This window comes from Netta rufina (genome assembly GCF_964035555.1).
Source record: "Netta rufina genome assembly, chromosome: 1".
NCBI classification, from domain to species: domain Eukaryota; kingdom Metazoa; phylum Chordata; class Aves; order Anseriformes; family Anatidae; genus Netta; species Netta rufina.
The window spans coordinates 52,172,860-52,193,238 of NC_140123.1; the positions used below are offsets into that span (position 1 = coordinate 52,172,860).

Below are 20,379 nucleotides of genomic sequence, written 5' to 3' on the forward strand. Positions count from 1 at the left end.
ATGCTTTTATGAAATAACATTGCCTGAAAATCAAAACAATAGTTAAAAAGAAATAGAAGTTCTACATATAAGAAGAATTAACTATGTGAAAAGATAATTTCACAGCCTAATTTCCTGTATATACTAAAGCAAAACTGGCAATTATTACAGAGTAACCTATTCAGTTATTCTTTTACACATTAAGCAGATTATATTGCATTATATAATTTATGACTATTTTGGTTTATTATATGTATTCTTGGTATTTAAGCTGCATAGTAAATTTCTCTATTGCAGACATTCTAGGTGTACTTTATCTGATTGGAAATAGATAAGTAGAGCCAAGTATCTAGCTGGCTCTTCCAAATAGTTGACTTCATCTGTCTATGATTCATCTGCTGCTGTGTGAGCATCATATTTTAGCATTTACACAACACAGAGACGTGCAGGCAGCATCATTATGAGGGAGTTCTCCAATTCTGTAGTTTAAAAAAAAAAAAAAAAAAGAGCAGCTTGAGATCAGGAACAACTTACTACATTCAACTCCCAGACTTCCTTCTACACACGCTCCTGCTCCTTGGTCATGATTGCTCTTACTGCCTTTGAGATCACTCCCTCTCTGTTCACAAGAAAGCCCCATGTAACATAAGTCTCCAGCTGCACTTTGTGTGGGCAGAAAGGAGAAGCGCTGTCCGTGTTGGATGGAGTGGTCTATCACAGGATGGCCATGGTAAGGACCAGTGGCCTAGATTATATAGCTTTTCCCAAACTTCAGTCCTGTTACCACTAGTAGTCTGGGTGTTAGGGAGACAAGATGATTTACAGCATGTTTACTTCTGGAATTGAATCGCCAAACCACACTGTGCATATAGAAGTATGTATGTATGCCCATGTTGTATGTATAGGGAATCACTTGCAGTTTCTGGCTGGAAAGGAAAACAGACATGTTTAACTCCAAAGGAAGATTTTCTCTGAGACAGGATGCAGAGACTTAGAGAGGATCAGGGCAGTGATCAGGGAAGTGATCCTTCCCCTCTACTCTGCTCTGGTGAGGTCGCACCTCAAGTACTGTGTTCAGTTTTGGGCCCCTCACTACAAGAAGGGCATCAAGGCCCTGGAGAGTGTCCAGAGAAGGGCTACAAAGCTGTTGAAGGGCCTGGAACACAAGTCCTGTGAACAGTGGCTGAGAGAACTGGGGGTGTTTAGTCTGGAAAAGAGGAGGCTCAGGGGAGAGAGACTTTATTGCTCTCTGCAACTACCTGAAAGGAAGTTGTGGGGAGCTGGGGGTTGGCCTCTTCTCACAGATAACTAGTGATAGAACTAAAGAGAGTAGCCTCGAGTTGTGCAAGGGCAGGTTTATGTTGGAAATTAGAAGACATTTCTTCTCAGAAAGAGTAGTCAGGCATTGGAACAGGTTGGCCAGGGAAGTGCTGGAGTCACCATCCCTGGGGGTATTTAAGGAAAGGTTGGACCTGGCACTTAGGGACATGGTTCAGTGGGTGACATTGGTAGTATGGTGATGGTTGGACCAGATGATCTTGGAGGTCTTTTCCAACCCTAATGATTCTGTGATTCTATGAAAGGGAGTATGAGTAGGTGTGATAGAAGTGGATCCTGGGGAAGATGTGCAGGTGCCCCACACTCTGTCAACCTTTGGCTCTTCACAGGCTTACACTACAGCAGCAGCAGAGGAGCAAGGTCATTGCCAGGTTCCACTGCCAGCAACATCCCATATTTTATCAGGAATACAGTGTACATTGCAGGTGGGGTAAGTTGTAGCTGCTTTGTTCAAGTTGACCCTGCTTGAACAGGGCTGTTGAACTAGATGATCCAACTTTCCATAGATCAAACATATAATCCAACTGTGAGATGAACAGGTTCAAACTATGCTGAGCCAAAAACTGGCTCAACAGTAGAGATCAAAGGGTTGTAATAAATGGGCCTACACCTGGCTGGCAGCTGGTCACTAGCAGTGCTCACAGAGCTCAATTCTAGGGCCAGTTCTGTTCAATAGTTTTATCAGTGATCTGGATACAGTGGTAGAATGCATCCTCAGCAGGTTTGCTAATGATCCCAAAGTAGGAGGTGCTGTTGACTTTTGGAGGGACAAGAGGCCCTTTCAGAGGGATCTAGATACGTTGGAACATTGGACAGTCATCAACAGCATGAAGTTCCACAAAGGAAAATGCCAGGATCTGCACCTGGAACAGAGTAATTCTGGACACAGGTAAAGGCTGGGAGATGAGTGGCTGGAGAGCAGCTCAGCAGAAAGGGATCTGGGAGTGCTTCAGTTATAAAATTAGTTATATTTTAAAATTACAATTTGTATTATATCTTTAATTTTAATCATAAAATAAATTATATTTTTCTTCATTCAAAAAGTCTAACTGTATTCAGCCTTGTGTGCATTTAACTTTAAGCAAACATGTATTCCCATTAACAATTTACAAAAGACAGAACCAGAGTGAGCTACATGCCATATACTTCTTGAAAAAAGGAAAATCTGAAATACGTAATTTTCAGCAAAGCAGACTTTGGAGTAAAATTGTGGAGTTCTGCCTGAAACTTTTGGCTTATGCTTGTGCCACCTTTACGTTGTTGAATTTAAATAACTTGATAAAGTGATTAATTTAAATTACTTCAGAAGATCAATATAAACTGATTTGTGGAAGCTGCTGAACAGTAATTGAATTCAAAGTCCTCATCTTAAACACTTCTGTATTCTAATCTCATTGTGTCGTAAAAGAAGGTTTGATACCTAACTTAAAACACAGTTGAACACCATCACTTTCCATTTCCCTCCATCCACAGATAAGCATCCAACTGCAGCTGTGAAAAAACGTGTGCTTATATAATAAATTATATAAAATATTTTTATACATCAGTCATTTTTTGATTGTAGCAAGGAGCTAGTGTACTGCAGTCATGACCTCCTCTAGTGTTACGTTTCACTTCCCCAGTATTTCAAAGTGGCTCCCTGCTTCTGTCAAGAAGCTTTTTCCAGAGGCTTAACTGAGCTTCAATCACAAGAAAAAAGAATGGAAAATTTTGAAAACAGTGAAAATCAACAAAGCAAGTTTTTATCACTTGCTTGGAACTAGTGAAATTACCAAAACCATTGGTAAGAAGCATGGGAGGGTTTAAGCCATATTTCATGTCTGACGTGAAAGAGGGGAAGTCACTGGGCAGTGAAGAGATCACAAGTATTATTTCTCACCACTGCAGTCACAGCAACACTGAAGTATATAAACTCTTCTCAGCTAGTAGTGGATGACAGTAATTTTAAGGTAAGTTTTGAAGCCTATTGAATGTTTTGAGGAAAGAGAATAGAACTTGTGGTCAGGGTTCCTAATGAAAATGAAAAAAAACAACACCATCACCTATATGACCACAGAGGGATACATCCACTGACCCGAAGATGAATAGTCTCATATTTGGTCTTGAAGCTTTATGCTGTTTGGTGTTTTAAATGAACAATGCTCAATCACAATATTGCCTGGAAAAGGAAAGACCTTTATCAGGAAACCTGTGCATATTAAGTACTTACAAAGCAACATACAAACTAATTCACAGTCCACTTTTGCAGGTATTAAGGGAAATAAATGCAAATAGAACACAGAAAAATCTGACACAAGTTTTACAGAAAATCAGTGTTTAAGATGAAAATAAATTTCAATTAAAGAAACCCAGGTCTCTCTAGTGCCAAGCAACCTGAGAGTATTTACTGTGGTAGTCTTTGACAAACATTTTTAAAGAAACTCTGAGGTTTATGGAAAATATACATGTTAATATACATATATATGTATTATATACATATTTAATGCATGGTTGTATATTAAAAAACAAAACAAAACAAAAAAAACAACAACAAACAGCTAAGGGCCTTGGTTTCTATGCACAAATAAAGTAAAAACAAAATAGCATTAGAGATTGAATTAGAGATGAACAGCATTGAAGCATGGTCTATTTTAGAACAACTTTCAGGAGCTGATTTTCTGAGACACCATTGACTGTATTTTTAGGTGAGTATAAATTAGAGAATCAAAAATGTAAGTTAAAATCTGGAATTCTGTGTGGAGGTTTTCATGGGTGTTGTGTAAGTTCAGTGATGTTGGTAGCGTAAATGATAGACAATTTGATTTGCAAGTCTGTTACAACTCTAAAGTGAAATATAGAGGAAACCAAAGTTAAACAGTATATATATATATATATAAATATAAATATATAAATATAAATATATATATATATTTATATATATATATATATAAAATAATAGACAGAATGCTCTGTTGTCCAATATAAAACAATTTGAAGATATATGCTTATATTTATTCTTTAAACATATGAAATGATCAACAAAAAGTCAGGTATGGTAGACATTAGTTGAAAGATGTTTGTATAAAGGATAACAACTGAGTATGTTTACATAATTTCATCTTATGCATAATAAGTCATTTCCAGACTCTGCTTATCTGTTTTCCTATTTATTTTTTCTTGCTTAATCTCCCTTGTTTCTGTAATTTTGCCCTTTTCACAACACTCTATTTTCTACCACTATAAATGCCCATAATGTTTTATGGATTTTGTAACTAAAAACAGTGTTTTCCAAATAATGACTAAATCTATAAAACAGCCTGGACATTTATAGTGCTACCATATTTAACATAAAAATGGTAGCAAACATCCCTCAGCATCTCTTGTTTGTCGGAATCCCTGTTGTATGCTTGATTCAGCTCAAAATGTGTGCCTTTTTCCACTGCAATAGGTTTATTTGCTTTTAATGTGTAGAAAAAAAAAAAAAAGAAAAAAAAAAAGGTTTCCAACCATGGATAGAATAAATATTAACAGAAGCAGTAATGCATCTATAAATATACATGCATTTTGGAAAAAAAAATATGTTAGGATACGATCCATCCCTTTCATTTAGCAGGGCATCACTTTTCAAATGCAAATTGGAAAGAATAAAAAAAGATGAGTTATGCTGGACATATGCTTGTTAATATTCTGTTAGTGTCTTTATTTTAAGGTTTATGATACACCAACAGATATGTGGCAAACACTGGAAGCACTTGTTTCTGCCAAGAACTTCTTAAATACTAGAGCAGAACATGAAGCCATGGAACCATGTCTATCAAATACAGTTGACAGCTACATTAATTTCTCTTCTTCTCAGTATTTGAGTGTATGGTGGCACAGCTTTCAATACCTGCTTCAAGATGCATCATTTCCTATTCCTCTTCTTTCAGCCAATTTTCCTTTTATTTATAGAAATGCAAGAGAACATATTTCTCACCCTTGGTGAGAAGAGGTTCAAATCCAGTGTCAAGTTCATGTCTCACGCCTTTCTGAAAAGCCTTGTGGTTCTTCCAATCCATTTGTCAAATTGCTTGGGTTCCTCTTCTGCAACGCCTCGCTGGAGATACTCATTTTATTAGGTGTCCATGGCATGGTGCTGGCAGGGGGCTGCGGGGCTCCTCTGAGGGGCTGCCCCATGCCAGACACAGTCACTTCTAGCTGGCTCCAACACCCCCACCACAGGGCATGGCTGGGCCTAGCAGCCATGGATGGGCACCTCTGGGAAAACTTACATGGGAAAGGTTAAAAAATGTTACACAGCAGCTGTGAGAGAGGGCAACGAGAAAGAAAGTGAGAGAACCAGCTCTGCAGACCCCCAGGTCAGTGCAGACAGAGGACAGGAGGTGCTCCAGGCATGGAGCAGAAGTTCCCCTGCAGCCTGTGGAGAGGTCCCTGGTGGAACAGGCTGTCCCATCCCCCCCCCACATGATCAACACAGACATTGCTTTGGCAAGCAACATCAAGCAGTGCAGTTTTGCATAAGGTAAGTTCAATATAGACTGCCAAATAATGTAGAAACATATCATGGCATGCTTTATGCATTCCTTTTTAATGTGCTTAAATCAAATGTGCATCACAATCTGAAACATTTTTTGTTAAATCTTCAAGTTTGCTGCACTTCCTTTTTTAAATTGAGATCTGCTTTGTCAGGAAATAATAGAGTCCTTAATATACCTTCTTTCTTGGGGGGAATGGGAGGGGAAACGTTTAACAGAAGGTTGGGCAAAATTTAGACAAAATGCATAATTTAGACAAAATGCACAGATCCAAAATGGGCCTCCTCTTTCCATTGACTGCATTCTGTAGACTTTTTCAGACTCAGAGGTCTGAAAAATAATGTGGAATAAGTAGTCTGGACTGCCGTCACATTCTGGGTTTAGATAGCATACTGGATGTCTAATTCTGCTTTGGCACCATGGCAAGCTGTCTGAATGTGTTCACTGGGAAACTAACTGAAGGTGAGGAAGATGGTCCAAGAGGCTGAAAATGCAACAGTGTGGTTCTTTGTATTTGCAGAAAGAGAAGAAAGGAGGCTTTGCACTCCTTTCCATAAGCCAAGTAAGAAGCTTGAACAAGTGTAAAGGAAGAAGTGAACCACGAATCCTTTCTGTAGTCTGTATTTTCTCTTTTTTCTTTGCTCTTCCTTTTTCATTCTGAAACAGATTAACAGTGAGCTACTCAGCTGAGCAGTTTTCTGGTTCTCAGCTGGTCCTTAAATCAGCTCTTTGTACTGCAAGAGAAAAACTATATGAGGGCAAATCTAGAGATTGTGAAGCAAATGAATTTTTTAGACTAATTTGGCCCCTTACATTATATATACATATATGAATAAGTGACTGCTTTGTACATAATAAAGATCGTCATAGAAAACTGTTTTTGAGGTTCAAATGAGAGGGTGAGGAGACATTGAAACACTTAACATACAGACAAAAGAAGGAAAAACAGTAATCTCATAAGGTGCAGTCTGAAATAGGTGAAAAAAAAATAAGTTCTCTGCAATGTTAGCTGTCTCAGTAGTGAGGTTCCTCCCCTCCCTCCCTTTTTAAACAGTGGTTTTTGATTCTTTATTATCATGAAAAGGTAGACCTCCAGTTATCTAAGGAATGGATGACGGTGTCTTACACTGAATGAAATAATGTATTTTGACTGTTATCATATATGTGCATGGTTTTATTAACATACATACTTCTGTTACAGACCTTGTTTTCAAAACTACTGTTGCCTTCACAATTTTGAAACTTAAATTGGAGCCTGCCACAAAGTGTAAGCACAGAGTGCAAATATGCAAACACGGTGAACTTGTTTTGCTTCCACAAACTCTTTTATGTGTTGTAAATTGTAATGTGTTTCTTCTTTTAAGTGAGCAGCATGCCTGATAAAGGCTATAGAGCCCCATTCTGCTTTTTATTGACAGTTGCATTCCTACTGAGTTTCTTTTGGTGACCCTGGATAGACTTATATTTAGATTTAATGAACAATTCTCTGAGTATCAGATGAGAAGGCAGAATAATGTCAGCCCTCTACGTCAGAGCTATACTTGCAGCGCACACAGAAATAAGGAGCAATAAAGTATATTTTAGCCACTAGAGAGCACAGATATGTCAGTCTCAGTACACACAGGGAGCTGATCTTTGGAAAGGACTACTGCCGGTTTTATATAATTGTTTTTCAGAGGAGAACCACAGAGTGTTTTCACTGAACATAAATGAAACACCTTGGCATCCACTGAAGCAGACTTGGACTGGGAGAGCTGGCAGCCTCTCACAAGAAGCAGTTTTGTTGAACTGCCTTTGAGGAGTTTGAACTGGCAGTGCTGCATTCTGGCTGCAGGATAACTTGGCCAAGAACATTAGGATTTCCCCTAACATTAAGCCATTAAAAAAAAAATCACTTCCTTCTCTCTCACCCCCATTCAGAAAAGGAAACTCTTTTTTTACTGCCAGACTTACTGAGTGTTAGTCCCTCATGAAAGGAGCAGCAGAATTGAAACAATTTAAGATTTGGTAATTAAAAAGTGGAAGACATAAATTGAAATTATATTAAGAAACTCATACTTAATGAGCTAGCAGATTTTATTTTACAGTTACAATGTGCAGAATGAGGAAGGAAATCAGAGATAATTAAAGACTGATAAGACATGAGAACAGCCTGAAGAACCCAGGCTGAAACACTGGTTTTGGTAGAGGAGGAGGATACAGGTCTCAGTCACATGCGAGCCAATCCAACAGCTTGGACAGCAGTCTTTTGCAAACCCCTATAAAAAAAATAAATAAAATAATAATAATAAATATATATATATATATATATATTGTAAATACTTAGCATTATTGTCTCTTCGTCTCTTCTTTGGCCCTCCATCTTCAGTATAGATTTCATTTCCCAGAAAGGTGCATGACAATGACACTGACGCCCCACTACTACCAAACATAGTGGAATAATTAGTTCTTCAGTGGTACATTTATTTATATATCTCAGAAAATATTTTCCTTTTTTTTTTTTTTTTTTTTTTCAACATATAATCCTCTTTTATTTTTTATTTATTTTTCCTGATGAGGCTACTACTGCTTTGCACTGGACACAACCCCCATTTTGAGGCTGACCACAGCTCCCATTCCCTGTTCCCCTGTGCTGCTTGGGAGGAGGAGGTAGAAGAGGGTGGATGGGGGAAGGTGTTAGTAGTTTGCTTTTAGTTTCTCACTGCTCTAGTCTGTTAGTGACAGGCAATTTATTATATTAAGCTCCCTATTCTGTCTGTTTTGCCTGTGACAATAACTGGTGAGTGATCTCGCAGCCCTTATCTCAACCCTTGAGCTCTTTCCATTGTATTTCTCCTCCTTTTCCTTTGAGGAGGGGGAGTGAGAGAGTGGTTGTGGTGGAGTTCAGCTGCCCAGCTGGGTAAAACCACCACAACTCCATCTTACTTGAAAAATTTGTAAATACACTTTCTCATGTATCAGCTGAATTTTTAATTATAGTTTTGAATAAAATTCATTTGTAATTATTTAACAAGTTTATTTAAGTCTTGCAGGTGATTATAAATTGAGTGTTTAATGATTTGTGCAAGCGTCATTCAATTATCAGCTTCAGTTTGTAATGCTCTAGGCTGTTGTTCACATTTTCCACTTCTAGATTATGTTGGGCTTCTCTCATAAATTCTGTAAAATGATGAAACCTATTTGTGAAATTTATAAAACTTTAGGTTGCTGCAATAACTCTGGAGTTTAAAGCTTTGGATGTTTAAGATATATGGCCAAGAATCCTGGGGCTACAGTAGAGAAATAGACTAGTTGCAGAAAAATAATTAACAAAGAAAACAATACAGTATTTCTCCATGATCTTCCTATGTTGCTAATACTGGTGGCACCCCACTGTTCTTTCCTAAGGCAATCTCATTAACATCTTTTTCCCAATTTGAAGAAAAAAACATCCTGTTTTAACAAATGCCTGTTCTCCTGGTATCTAAGAACTTGAACTTTGTCTCATTAGGGAGTCCTTTACTCTTTCATGCACCTCTGCGCGCTCTGACATCTCAAAATACATTTTTTCGTTGCAATAGAAGTTTGTTATTAAATAAGCAACTGTTACAAACAATAAACGATAAAAGCCTGCTCAAGTCTTTGGAAATACTGAAATGTTGGTGCTCCCTCTTGTGGTTTAACTGAAAGAAGGAAAAGCAAGTTCAACAAGCGCCAAGTGTGCCGATGTACTGGCTCCTGCTGCAGGAGCTCAGCTGGGGATTATTACAAGTAAGGAGGAGAAGCTAATTTTGCTTTGAGAAATCGTCATTGTTACCTGCTTAGATGATCAAAAAGTGCCAAATGCCAAGAAGCTGACCTTTCCTCTGCTGCTAGCAATGGCCGGCTAGCAGAAGGAGTTACAGGACAGAGTGTGCTGCTGTACTGCTCTTCTTTTTCTCCTCTGTATGACACACAGCCATCTACCTGCAAGGATTACACATCCACTTGTAGGGTTTGAATCTGAATCAGGAAATGTTGTAAACTTGTAAGGCTTTGTGTTTATGGATAAATGTTTTGGGCAGTTTGGTTAGTAATCAGTTGCTGGAAACCCTTGTGACATCAATAATTTATTTATTGAACAAAGTGTTCAACTTGTGCATTCCTAGAAAACCTGAAAACATTCAATTAAACACAGTTTTTATTGTTGTTGGTGGCAATATAGTTTAAACCAGTTGTTCTGCTATCTCCTTCTAGCTTCTAGGGCTACTGCACTTCAGTATTTTTCCTTCCTTCCTTCCTTCCTTCCTTCCTTCCTTCCTTCCTTCCTTCCTTCCTTCCTTCCTTCCTTCCTTCCTTCCTTCCTTCCTTCCTTCCTTCCTTCCTTCCTTTTCTTTCTCTCTTTCTTTCTCTCTTTCTCTCTTTCTCTCTTTCTCTCTTTCTCTCTTTCTCTCTTTCTCTCTTTCTCTCTTTCTCTCTCTCTTTCTCTCTCTTTCTCTTTCTCTCTTTCTTCCTCTCTTCCTATCTCTCTGTCTCCTTCCCTTCCCTTCCCTTCCCTTCCCTTCCCTTCCCTTCCCTTCCCTTCCCTTCCCTTCCCTTCCCTTCCCTTCCCTTCCCTTCCCTTCCCTTCCCTTCCCTTCCCTTCCCTTCCCTTCCCTTCCCTTCCCTTCCCACAGGTGTTTGAGGGGATCAAGAAAAAGCTATCGTTCAGTAACTGAAAGCACACCAAGCAGGCTGTGTCCTAGTCTAGTGAATGGGAGTGGCACTTTTATTTTCAGCCTTTGAATTAAACATAGGAATGATTATTGAATTTCATAATTAAAAAAAAAATTAAAAAATAGTGAAATGATTTCAGTAGAAATGCTGAGGTCAGAAAGAACCATTTTTGTAGTGCAAAAAAGTCCCAAAGGATGTGACCAATTGGCCCTATTGAACCTGTGAACTGATATGGCAGTGTCCCCTTGTTACTAACATAATGCTCACATCATTGTCCAGCCCTCTTTAAATGTGAAGGCTTATGACACTCAAGTTTTCCAAACTGTGTGTAACCAGAGATGTTCAACTATGCACCAAGCAAAATCAAACTGTCATAAAGTTCGTGTGTGGCACTAATTGCAATTTAACTGCATGGTTATTACAAGAGCTTTTAATTAACCCAATCATCATTCTGTGGCATGCAAATTGTGCATAATAACAGCATGCTGAATATAATGACAATAGGTTTGTCTGAACTGTGAAAATCGTGAGTTTTATAATTTTCTGAGGTTTCCTTTTATGCCATTAAATATTGTGCAGTATCTGTTTAAGAAAATTGGACCAAAGTGGGGAGATAAGGAGAAAAGAAAAAAATCCTAGTAAGTTGCTTAGGCTTGTCTGTTTTAAAATTTTATAGTTATCTTTAATTCTTTCTGAAATTCAGTGAGATTTTTAATTCTCTTTAGAATAATATTTTCGGTGATTCTTTCAGTCTCACTTTCCTCAGGGTATTTTCAGTCCTCTTCAAGAATCATTTTGTATGCTCTTCAAGGATCTTGTGTTTGTGGCCAAGAAAAATGCTCAAATTTTTGTGGGAATGTTCAGTGAGAATAAATACCCTTTCAGTGCAACTGGAGGGCAGGATGATAAGAATACATTCTGATCGGATATTGCTGCAAAATGATCATTTGTTAGCTCATTAGTGTATTGAGAGCAACCCCCTTCTTCCAAAGTGAAGATTCAAGTCTGTGTCTCCAAGGACTGACAGTAATAGCACTGGATGAATTTTTTACAGCCCAAAGGCTAAGAATACTGAGATGATGTGGCTGAAAGGCTGTTAAAATCCTTCTGGAATTGGCGGAAATACAATTAACTGGCATTACACTTGTTCCATGTACACTTTCTAGATACTTAAGGAATACATACAAAAAACAGTAGACATTATTATGATTTTTTTTTTTAAGTGTATCATGTGGAAAATGAAATTCTGACATTTTAGTTTTAAAATATTTGTCTCACAGACACAGCAGGCACCTGAAGGCAAGATAGTACTTACTATATGACCTTTTCATGTGCACAACTGCTTACTGAAGAAACTGTGTGAAAATGAAGACTGGGACAGAGAGGAAGGCAAAAATATATCTGGCATCCATGTACAGTTAATGGTTTGAATATGACATAAAGATGTCAGGCACCAGTGAACAGCTGAAAAACAAAACAAAACAAAACAACAGATCATGTTCAGCTGGTTGAGTGATGCAAGTGTAATGTGTCAAACAAAATAAAGAAACCAACACCACACAAAGCTATCCTGCCAGGCAGTGTTCCCAGGGTTTTAAATAAAAATAAAAAAGTAATAAAAAAGAGAAAGGTAACAGACAAAGACATCATCAGAGTACCTGCTTGTACATGCTGAAGTAGCTCACCTTGTAGAAACTCTGAAGAAGGAAGTGACTTTGCTAAAGGTTAGTGAGCTAACTTTCAGCTGCAAGAGATGTTGCTATCATTAATATAACAGCTCTCAGCAGTATGACTACTGGCGTGTACTTCTTTGTGGGAATTGCAGAGGTGTGTGTGCTCCTGTACAGGCACTTTTTACAATTTAACTACTGGTATTTTCAGAATATTCCATAGATATGTATGTAAAGCTTATATAAGATTATTTTTTTTAAAGATTCTATATTTGAAACTAAGGTTTATTTGTAAATGTATCAGTGAATGCAAAATTCCCCAAATCATACTATGCATTTCTTGAGACATTCACTCAAAGTAAGTAAACAGAGAAAAAGGTCATGAGATATTATTTTGAAGCAGCCATATAATGTAAAAAATGAACACTGCAAGCCACTAGGACCGTAAGAACTACTGATTTTCTTTATTTTTTCATTTTAGTTGAGTAAAACTTAAAGACATTTAAATTTAATTTCAAGGAATATAGATAACTGTGGATTCTCCTGCCTTCATAGGGGAGCAATAGGAATACATATGGAGCAACAAATACATATGTTTTTTTCAGTTTATTACAGCTGGAGCTAAATTTCCCTTTTCCTTTTCCCCTTTTCCTTTTCCTCTTTCCTAAAGGAGCATTACTCACCTCCTTAGAGCCTGTATTAGCTGGTAAATCGCTGACACCGTGTTTCTCTGTCCCTCACAGGCTCACACCCTGCAGTTAGTCTCTGAGAGTGCCAGGACAGCTGTGGCATCTCTTTCAGACATCCAAGGGCCAAAGTCAGCACAACCTACACACATAACCTGTGCCTGTCATGGGAGAGGTGCTCCTTCCCAAACATCTGGATCTGACTCTCACTGCTTGTGTTTGTGTTTCAAAAACTGGATACCTATTGTAGAGCCCAAAGCCCCTTTTAAGAAGGCTGACTACTTATCAAAACTGAGTTTTAATAAATCACATGCAGTATTAGTTTTTTGGTACTGCATACATGCTAGGTTAAAGAAGATATGTGCCCTTCAGTCTGCTTAACATATTGTCTGATGTGATCCTCGCCGTCAAGTATCTCTTGCTTAATAAATATGTATGGCACTAATTATTTTTCTTCAGTGACTAGGAAGAATAATGAGCAATGAACATGAACTGGTATCATGTATACCACAAAATACTCACTATCACATTTTACAAAGAAGAAAATGGGAATTCATGTGAACTTGTATCTATTGACATCTGGATCAGAAAACCAGGCATACAAAATCCCTTGGTGTTTTCAACATCTATGGTCTGAATCATTAAACGTGCATCTTGGATCATTAAATTTACATCTCGCAAAGTTGTAATGCAGGTTTACACCATGCTAAGTGTTCACTATATGCTCTGAATAACTATGCTGAACGTGCCATAATAATTCATCAACCCTGAAAGAAATCACAGAGTTCAATACATATTAAAAAATGTGATTGGGGTGTAATACAGAAAAATGGAAATATGCTGCTGTTCACAACACATTCTGATCTCTGAAGTTACTGTCGCTGTCTGCATAACAATACAGTTTCTTGATAAAAGGCAAAAAAGCCACATTCAATAAAATACATGTGGTGACTTGCTTATACACTTTATATTCCTTCAAAAGGAGTAATTTTGTTTGTTCTTTTCTTTTACAAAATGAAATAGAATTGTGTTTACTGCATTCATTATAGACATACTGTTGACAAATACGATAATTAATGATATTTTTGTAGCTGATATTTATCATATGTCCATAGACTTTCTTTCTTGTTAAAATGGACTTAAACTGAATTGAGGGATATGTAATATTTTTTGCTTACATATCTTCTTTCCTTCTAATGACTTTTTTTCTTTTAGGTGAACAAGGTATGTGGCCCTCCTGTAAGGAAGCCTGCACAGTCTCCAAGTTGCTCTTTTGATCAGAACAAAGATAATGAAGGGCTGAAGATGTTCTCAAGAGACAGTGAAGAAACCCTTGCCAACAGAAGAAAGTAAGACATTAGTTTTACAGCCAGAAAGAAAGAATAAAGTAAGCCATTAATTTTACAACAGAATAGCTTATATTCAGTGCAGTGGCATGCAAAGAATGAGGCATTTCAGCAACACAGTCTGCTCAGTTACATTTTGAAAAGAGTCATTTTATGACTTTATGACTTTATGTTTTCCAGTATAATGGATGTATGAGTGGGTTCATTTGGTGTGTTTTGAAATATTTAAAAGAGTGGATAACTAAAATATGAATATGAATAAGAATATCAACTCTGTGTGTAAATTTTCAAATTACATTTAAATGGCACATCATTGGGTATTACTGCATCTGTCAAGACCTGATTGTCCCTTTTACCAGAAGACTGTACAAATTGATAAGACAAAAAACGTAATGACTTCATTCTTACATACCTTTCTATTGTGATAAACGAGATAAATAAGCATTTAGGTTTAAGTCTTGAAGTTCTTGTTGAAGCAAATCGTGCTGATTTTTTTCTTTGGCTCTTTAGCCAGTACATAGTGAATTCAGGTGACTACAAAACTTAGGTATTTGATTTATATCTGGTTCAGCACTACAGCGTAAACTTTCCCTAACTGTGTAGGAGCTAAGTGTTTAAGCTGCCATTATATTCAGTGGGGAGGAGGACTCAGTTCAGCTGCCCACACAACAGCATGAGTTCAGTGCCATTTGAGGATGCCCTAAGGTATCTCAACTGATCTTCTGCTTCCCAGAAGGATACAGGTGTCCTGTAAGTTTTGCCATATGTTGCAGCCTTGTGCAGAGATCTCGGATAGCTGAAGGCACCTTAAAGGCCACCAGATATTCTATCTTTAGACAAATGAATCAAGTCTTTAATGCCTGCAAGGAGTAATTGCACTGTAAGGAGTAAGGATAGTATTACTGGTGAGATTAAAGGCTCTATTAATGCAAATCATATGCAAAGGAAAAATCAGAAATTTCATTCCTATCACAGTGTCCACTAAAGTACAGAGATGGTTTCTTTGGCCTCTTTTTCTTTCATTTGAGTTTGTAGTGCAGAAGGAGACTGAAATGAGAGAATTCCAAGTAATAATTACTCATTTCTGATGTCTGGAGAAGAAAATGTGCCTCTGAGCTTCAAAGGCAGACCATTCTAGCTAGTGCAATGTTCTTTATGTTCCTAAGCAAGTTCCTGATGTTTACTCAATGCTAGCACTCTGCAAACACAAAATTGCATTCTAATATCTCAATTCATCTGGGACTGTTCTGATTCAAAAAAATAGTGGCTGGGTGGACCTCAGGGAGATCATATGGGACACCAGAGCCAGTGGGCTGCAGAAAACAATGTTGTTTTGCCATGGTTTATTCCTGTCTGAGATGCTGGAACCATTTAATGGCTTGCAACAGGTACTACACCAAAAAGCCGGGGGGTGTAGAATGAGAAAAAAAAGTTTTTGAGATGCACTGGCAGAAATTTCAGTTTAGCAACTTCATAGTCCATATCGTCTTCCCTTGCTATCTCCTGGATCACACCTTCTTCCTTATTAGTCACAATCACTTTATATTTGTCTTTATATTCCCATGGCAACTGCAACAATTCCTCACACAGAAGAGCAACTTCAGCAACCTTACAGCCTGCTTTTAAGGAAGCATGGTTCTCCCAGTCAAACTCTGCTTTTTTTTACCTTCCAACCTGTTTACCTCTGGCAGCAGGGTTGCTCTCTGCAACTTTCACAAACTTTAGCAGAAAAGAATAGGCTTCTCCCAAATGGTGGAGGCTTGATCAATGAGAATTATCTTAGGAAAAAAACAAGTGAACAAAAGGACTCCATTAAATGTGTGACTCCTAAGAGTTCCCCAGTTTCCTAATATTTCTCAAATCCAGCTGCAGATGAAAGTTTACATGTACATGTGCATTAAAGAACAATGTACATGTTGGACTACTGCCTGAACTTTTCCTAAATAATTTTCACTATCAGAAACACCATCAATTTAAACATCAACACCTTAGGCAAGTGTTTTCAAGCACTATGTGGTACAAGAAGAAAAGGAAATTCCACTTTGCTTTTGACACTTAAAAATGTCAGATGAATTTTTAAAATTACTAAGTGGAACATTACAAAATAACATACAATCTTAAAAATACATAATGATTTTTTCTCCAAGCCTTAGCTTTGCAGACAGGTTATAACAAGGAGAATAAAATTGTAAGAACAAAAACAAACAAAAACATTGCCAAACAGATAAGAAATGTTTGTAGCTTGCACTGACTGCAATTGCACATTTGTGCTCAGCTGCCTATAATTACATGCTATCTGGTCTAAAAGATGTTGATGTGAAAATTGACATTCAAACCATCTGCCCTTCTAACTACTTTGGTCAGACATCTACAGGGGCTGAAATCAGTTATTACTTCTGTATTAACTTCGGCTTTGCCTCAGGATGTATCTGCTAATAAACTAAATAACTGACCTTTCTGTTACAACGCAGTTTGGTATAAGATATTGTAGCAGCTGTATTCATTTCCATTTCTTTATAATACATGGATTGATTGTACAGAAGAAGAAATTTAAACTATTTATTATGAGAAGACTTTAATCACTAGTATTCATCCAGAACATAAACACAACGCATAGTCAAAATCAAAATCAATCCCCCTCAATGGGATATGGAGGAAATCTGCAAACATATTATGCACACTATATGCAATTTGGGGGATGGAACAATACAGGATACAACTATCCGTGGTTGGGAAAGTGTAGATGAATCATATTTATATACTTAAAATAAACAGTGCATATACAATTACATGATGAATAGTCAAAAAAGACCCTACCTGAGATTTTCAGAACAGTAGTTTCAGAACAGTAATGCACTTAGATCCCCTTAAATAATCATAGTAAATCTGAATCACTGTGCTTTGTGTAGAATATTTGCCCTACAATTACAATTAAAAAGTGGCTTTTTCAATGACAGAATATATAAAATTACTCATGTTTTATTTGTGTTAATTTTGAGTAAGCAAAAATTAAAAATTTAATTCCATATGCCATTTTAGGTCTGTGTTAACTAAATGTAATGAAACGTCTAGAACTTTTAGAGCTATTTTCTTTTTCTTTTTTTTTTTTTTTTAAATTTCAGACAGCGTTCAAGAAGTTAGCATAATGAGAAACTTGCTGGCTCATAGAGCAATGAGTACAGCATTTGTCGGTACCTTTCTTCTTCATGCCTGCGGGTCATAGATAACTCAGTATACTGTGATATTCTAAACCAGAATAAATAAGTATTTTAATTTTTCACAGCAGGAATGGGTCTCCCAGGAAGAGATTTTCAATACATAAGCAAACAATTTATAAACAGAAATATCTCAATCCAGTTACAAACATACTAGCTAAAAAGTCATTCATTTGTTTTGATTTAAGTGCAAAACCTTATCATTAGCTCTGGGCAACTTGGCAATTCTTTAAAATAGCAATACATAATTTATAATTTAGCAGCATAACAAGATAAAATTGATGTCTTTTGGCAGACAGTAATTTAAATATCCACTAAATGTTTAACATCTACATCTTAAACCCTTTCTACCTAAATCTTGAATTACTCCATAACTCTCACCAATACTCTTTCTTGTACTTGTAGGACTGTAGGGGACCAGTTGGTAGCGCTGAAAAACAGATGACATTAATATACACCTGTTTTTTTATTTGCTATGCTTTCCTTTGGATCATTTTTTATTACATTTGTACAAGTGTAGTATTGCAAGCTGTATCAAAATTATGCAAGAAAATTTCAGGGTGGAGGAAAATAACTCCCATTCCAGAGCATGAGTAAATTGTTTAATTTTGACAATAAGAGTATCAAGTCTGTAAACTACTGAAATGTGTCAGAGAGAATCTAACTTAGGTAATAAGAAATTGACAAATTGGTTTAAAACATCATTGGAACCAGGAGAGAACATTAGAAAAAGCATATTCTGTATCTTCTTGTAGACATGCACAATAGCAGTACTGCTTAATGTTATTGATTGACACTGTCTATTGTTTCCCATGTTCCTCTGTGCAGAGAATTTATCAGCCACCTCCGGCTCTACAGAGCCTTTTACGGCGGACTGGCTGATCAGCTGTGCGGTAATGAGTTGGCAGCTGCTGATGGACTCCCGTGTTGGAATGGAGAAGATGTTGTAAGAAGGTACCTTTTTAACTCACTTCTGTCTTTCCTTCTGTATTTCTCATTGCTCTAAATTAGCCAAGTGGAGTCAAGTGCATTGTTTCTCTGGGTATATGTCAAAGCCCATTTGGAAAACAAGTCAGCATGGGTTTCCTTCTCTCAGGCCTCATCTATAAACAGAATTAAAAAACAACCTGTATTTATGTTTTAAAGAAAAAAAGAATATTACTGGTCCTCAGACATTTCTGCATCAAATTTATGGAGCTTAACCATATGCTGGTTAGGAGAAGATGGACTGGCATTTATAGTTGGAAAAAATGAATATGGATTTTTCTTTTCAGGGATGATCTTTATAAAGTGCTCCTTTTAATACAGAGTTTGTGATATCAGACAAGCTCTTTGCTTAAAACTTTCTCTGGCTCTGAAGAATGAACTAATCTCTTAATATATGTGGTGTCTCAGGAGAGCACCATAAGTTAAGACACTAAGATAAAATGTTTTAAAGGTGAAACATCTGTATTGTTTTATGTATGCACTAGCTTGGGAGACATCACTCAGTAGCAATGGCAAAGAAGAGATAAAAATAAACTGCTAGGCTCCTGGATGCATATCTCTGGAATCGATATGCTTCACGACTTACAAGACACTATCATTTGTGAATGTCAGATGGATTTTCAGAGAAATGAGATATGTGTTTTTGCTTTATTGCTCTCATCAAGAAAACAAGTATTTCTCTGAACTTGTGGTGACAGATGAAAATATTGAGAGGTTCATTGCAATTATGTTTTATAAAGATCATACTCTTATTACCAAGATGAGGTAGTATCAAAGAAGGTGGATAAAGGCTATAAAGATGTGTTAGTAAAATGGGAGATAGCTGGTACTAATCAGATCAGGCACTGACAGTCTGCATCTTCAGCATGGGTTTATGAAAAGCAGGTCCTGCCTGACTAACCTTATCTCCTTATATGAGAAGAAGATTATAGGCTTAGTAGATGAGGCTGTTCATGTTGTCTACCTGGATTTTAGTAAAGAGTTGGACAGTGGTTGCCACAGTATTCTCTTGTAGAAACTGGTTGCTCCTGGCATGGACAGGTATACAGCTTGTTGGGTGAAGAACTGGCTGGATGGCCAGAAGTCATAGTGGAGTCTAATCCTCTTGGCAGCCAGTCACCAAGGCTCAGCACTGGGTCCAGTTTTGCTTAACATTTTTATCAGTGATCTGGATGAAGGAATCAAATGTATCTTCAGAAAGTTTGCAGACAATACTGAGTTAGGCAGGACAACTGAAGGTATGAAAGCTCTGCAGAGGGATCTGGATAGGCTGCGTCAATGGGCTGCATCCAGTTGCAAGTCACTCAGCAAGGCTGGGTGCAACTGGGTGCTGCTCTTGGGTCACAATAACCCGATGCAGCAGTATGGGCTTGGGGAAGAATGACTGTAAAGCTGCCCAGCAGAAAAGGAGAGGGTGGTCAAGCGTCACAACAGGCTGCCCAGGGAAGTGGTGGAGTCCCCATCCCCTGGTGCTTAGGGACATGGTTTAGTGGGTGACATTGGTAGTAGGGTGATGGTTGGTCCACATGATCTTGCAGGTCTTTTCCAACCGTAGTTATTCAATTATTCTATTTAAGAACGTGGATGTGGCCCTGAGACGTGCTTTAGTGATGGTACTCAGTAAGTCAGCTTGATGGTTGGACTCAATGATCTTGAAGGTCTTTTCCAACCTAAATAATTCTATGATTTTAGGATTCAGGCATCTCTAAATAGGTTATGTAGGAACTATAATGTATTGATTAGTGATGTCTAAGAAAACAGTACATACCCTTTCAGCAAACAGCTAGAGATCTGCTTTAGTTTATCATCTTGGGTAGTGCTTTGCAAGCACTAAGGCCCAATAAGTGGTTGACCCTTGGCACTCTCATTGTCCTAATTTGTCAACAATCTTCTCAGGATGAATTATCCTTTCTTAGATACCTGTATTTCAGATTTAATTTCAACTTTATATCCTGGCTTTTATTTTCATG

General features: G+C 37.5%; 1 protein-coding gene across 1 annotated transcript in view; it reads left to right on the top strand.

The window, feature by feature from the left end:
* Positions 1-20,379, top strand: part of GPC5 (glypican 5) — a gene marked incomplete at both ends in the record, with an annotated part of 756,320 nt that overhangs the window by 131,472 nt on the left and 604,469 nt on the right. Inside the window, 2 exons of the mRNA XM_084285812.1 lie at positions 14,077-14,210; positions 18,251-18,376. Of these exons, the coding sequence (XP_084141938.1) occupies positions 14,077-14,210; positions 18,251-18,376 (260 nt within the window). The remainder of the gene's footprint in view (positions 1-14,076; positions 14,211-18,250; positions 18,377-20,379) is intronic.